Raw genomic sequence first — 2,425 nt, forward strand, 5'->3', positions numbered from 1 at the left:
CAAAATTACACAAACACACACACACGTGTACACACACACACACACTCGCGAGCTTCTCCCAGACCAGCAATCCAAACGAAAATATCTTCCCTCCGTAGTATTTTGATCATTTGCTAATAACCAATCAGATCGATGGATTCCAGAGAAGAGAAAACTTTGAAGGCCTTTTTCTCAAAATGATGACTCGGTGACAGTCATTATATAATGTGACATATTTCGCTTAATATTTGGAGTACAAAAACAATCCTGATATCATTAGAAAGCTAGGAATATCCTCTTTCCAGCAGTGTATACAACTCAAAATGTGTCTTCGGGTCAATGCGACTGATTTCGATAGAGCAGGTCAAATATGTAATATAAATATATATAATATATATATTTATATTATATATATATTATATAAATATATATATAATATATATTTCCCCCTTTCTCCTCCAGGAGGACTCAGGTGAGGGTGTTGCACTTCTCCTTGTTCATGTGATGTGTTGCAGTTTTTTCGTTTTGTTTCTTTCCGTTAACTGTCAAGTGGGAAATAAGTATTTTTTTGTTGGTTTTTGTGTTTCTCTTATTATCCAACGATGCTGTTATGATGGCTGTGAATCAGAAAATATGAAGGACCATCTCTTTCTCTTTCTATGTTGAGAAAGGGGCCGGTCATGTCAGATGGTTCTCTTCTTTTCGGGCACGACGTGTTTATAGAGACATGCTTTGTAAATAATTGTTATACATTAAGTTGTGCATACCATGAACGGAACAAATAAAAATGAAATGAAATATATATATCCGTATATACTGAATGTATATATATATATATATTGAAATGAATAACTCACTGGAACTTCCTGGCGCACTCGGCCTCTCGGATGTAGTCACACTCCAGAGCGAGCTCCCTGCTCATCACCTCGATCATGTGCTCCGGAAACAGACCTGAGGAACATCAGATCATTATAGAAACTATAAACACAGTATATATGAAAATATATATAAATATATATATATATTTAGATATATGTAGATATGACAGTACCCTCAGGCAGCATGTTGCTGAGCTTCAGGACCGTCATGATGTTGTTCACGTCGCTGTCGATGCTCTGAGCCACGCCGGGGTACTGAAACACATTCATTTCACTTTCTTTAAAAAAAACATTTAGTTTCAGGGTTTTTTTAAATGTTTAATATTTACATTTATTTTATTTCCTCCATTTAAAGTTAGTATTTCTTAACTTTCATGTATTACAGTTTTGTTTTTCATAATTTCTTGTATTTTTTCATATCGTTTTTTATAGTTTTTCTTTATAAATGCAGTTTTAGTTTTTATATATTTATTTAGTTTCCTTGTAAAAATTATATTGATGTGTTTTCCATTTCATAGGGTTGGTTTTTATATGTATTGATTTTCAGTTTTTTTAGGTTTCATTAATTCAATTAATTAATTAAGTTTTATTAAGTTTAGTTTAAGTTTTTCTGCATTTATATATGAAGATGTATTTTATAATAGTTTTAAAAAAAGATTATTATCGACAAAACGTCATGTTTTAATATAATGTCTGCACGTGAGAAACAAACGTTATATTACATATTATAAATAAGTAAATAATTTTAAGGTATACTATTTATTTGTTTTCAACGAGACAAAATCATTCTAGTAGAATCTTTGATAAAATATATCGTTTTTATTTATTGGAGTTTCTGTCGGTCTTTTTTTTAAATGTATTATCTATTTTCTTCCCACCTGTATCTTCATGGCGACGTCCCGTCCGTCCTTCATCCTGGCGGCGTGGACTTGCCCGATCGATGCCGCCGCGAACGGTTTCTCCTCGAAGAACTCCAGACGGCTCCTCCAATCAGGACCGAGGTCGCTGCTCACGGCTTTCTGCAGGAAACATAAATATATATTAGTTATTAACTCTGATTAATGCAATTAGAGGATGTTTCCTGCGTCTCAGTGGATCGTACCATCATCTGTCCGGGGGGCATGAAGTCAGCGCTCTGTCGAACTCGCTCGAAGATTTTGGCCAACTGAGGGTTAATGACAGCGTCGTCTGAAAGAGAAGAGACAAAATAACATCGTTTTAAAACCTCCTGTTATTATTATTAGATTATTGTTTACTTTTATATTTTGTTTTTATTTTAAATATACATTATTATTATTATTATTATTAATGTTGTTATTGATCAACCTCTTGGAGATTAATCAGTAAAAATACAATATTTTAAATACTGTGGGAAATACTACAGCTACAAATAATGCAATTATTTTTATAATCAAACAGAAATATTATTAAAATAACAATTAATTATATACATTTTCCCCCAACTGGTAACCAGCATTTTATGTATTTGGTCACTGTGCAACATGGACGCGGGAAGGGGGGGTGCTGAGGGGGCTGCAGCACCCCCATCTGTTGGCGGAGAGTTGTAA

General features: G+C 33.5%; 1 protein-coding gene across 1 annotated transcript; it reads right to left on the reverse strand.

The window, feature by feature from the left end:
* Window positions 1-836: 836 nt before the first annotated feature.
* On the reverse strand, window positions 837-2,051 carry LOC104949986 (chaperone activity of bc1 complex-like, mitochondrial; the record flags this gene model as incomplete). Its single annotated transcript, XM_010776426.1, has 4 exons — window positions 1,960-2,051; window positions 1,736-1,876; window positions 1,031-1,112; window positions 837-930 (listed from the first exon to the last, which is right to left on the reverse strand). Coding segments are annotated over exons 1-4 (338 nt in total), but the record flags the coding sequence as incomplete, so codon positions are not given.
* Between the last annotated feature and the right edge of the window lie 374 nt (window positions 2,052-2,425).

This window comes from Notothenia coriiceps, unplaced genomic scaffold (assembly GCF_000735185.1).
Source record: "Notothenia coriiceps isolate Sejong01 unplaced genomic scaffold, NC01 NC01_scaffold00016991, whole genome shotgun sequence".
NCBI lineage: Eukaryota > Metazoa > Chordata > Actinopteri > Perciformes > Nototheniidae > Notothenia > Notothenia coriiceps.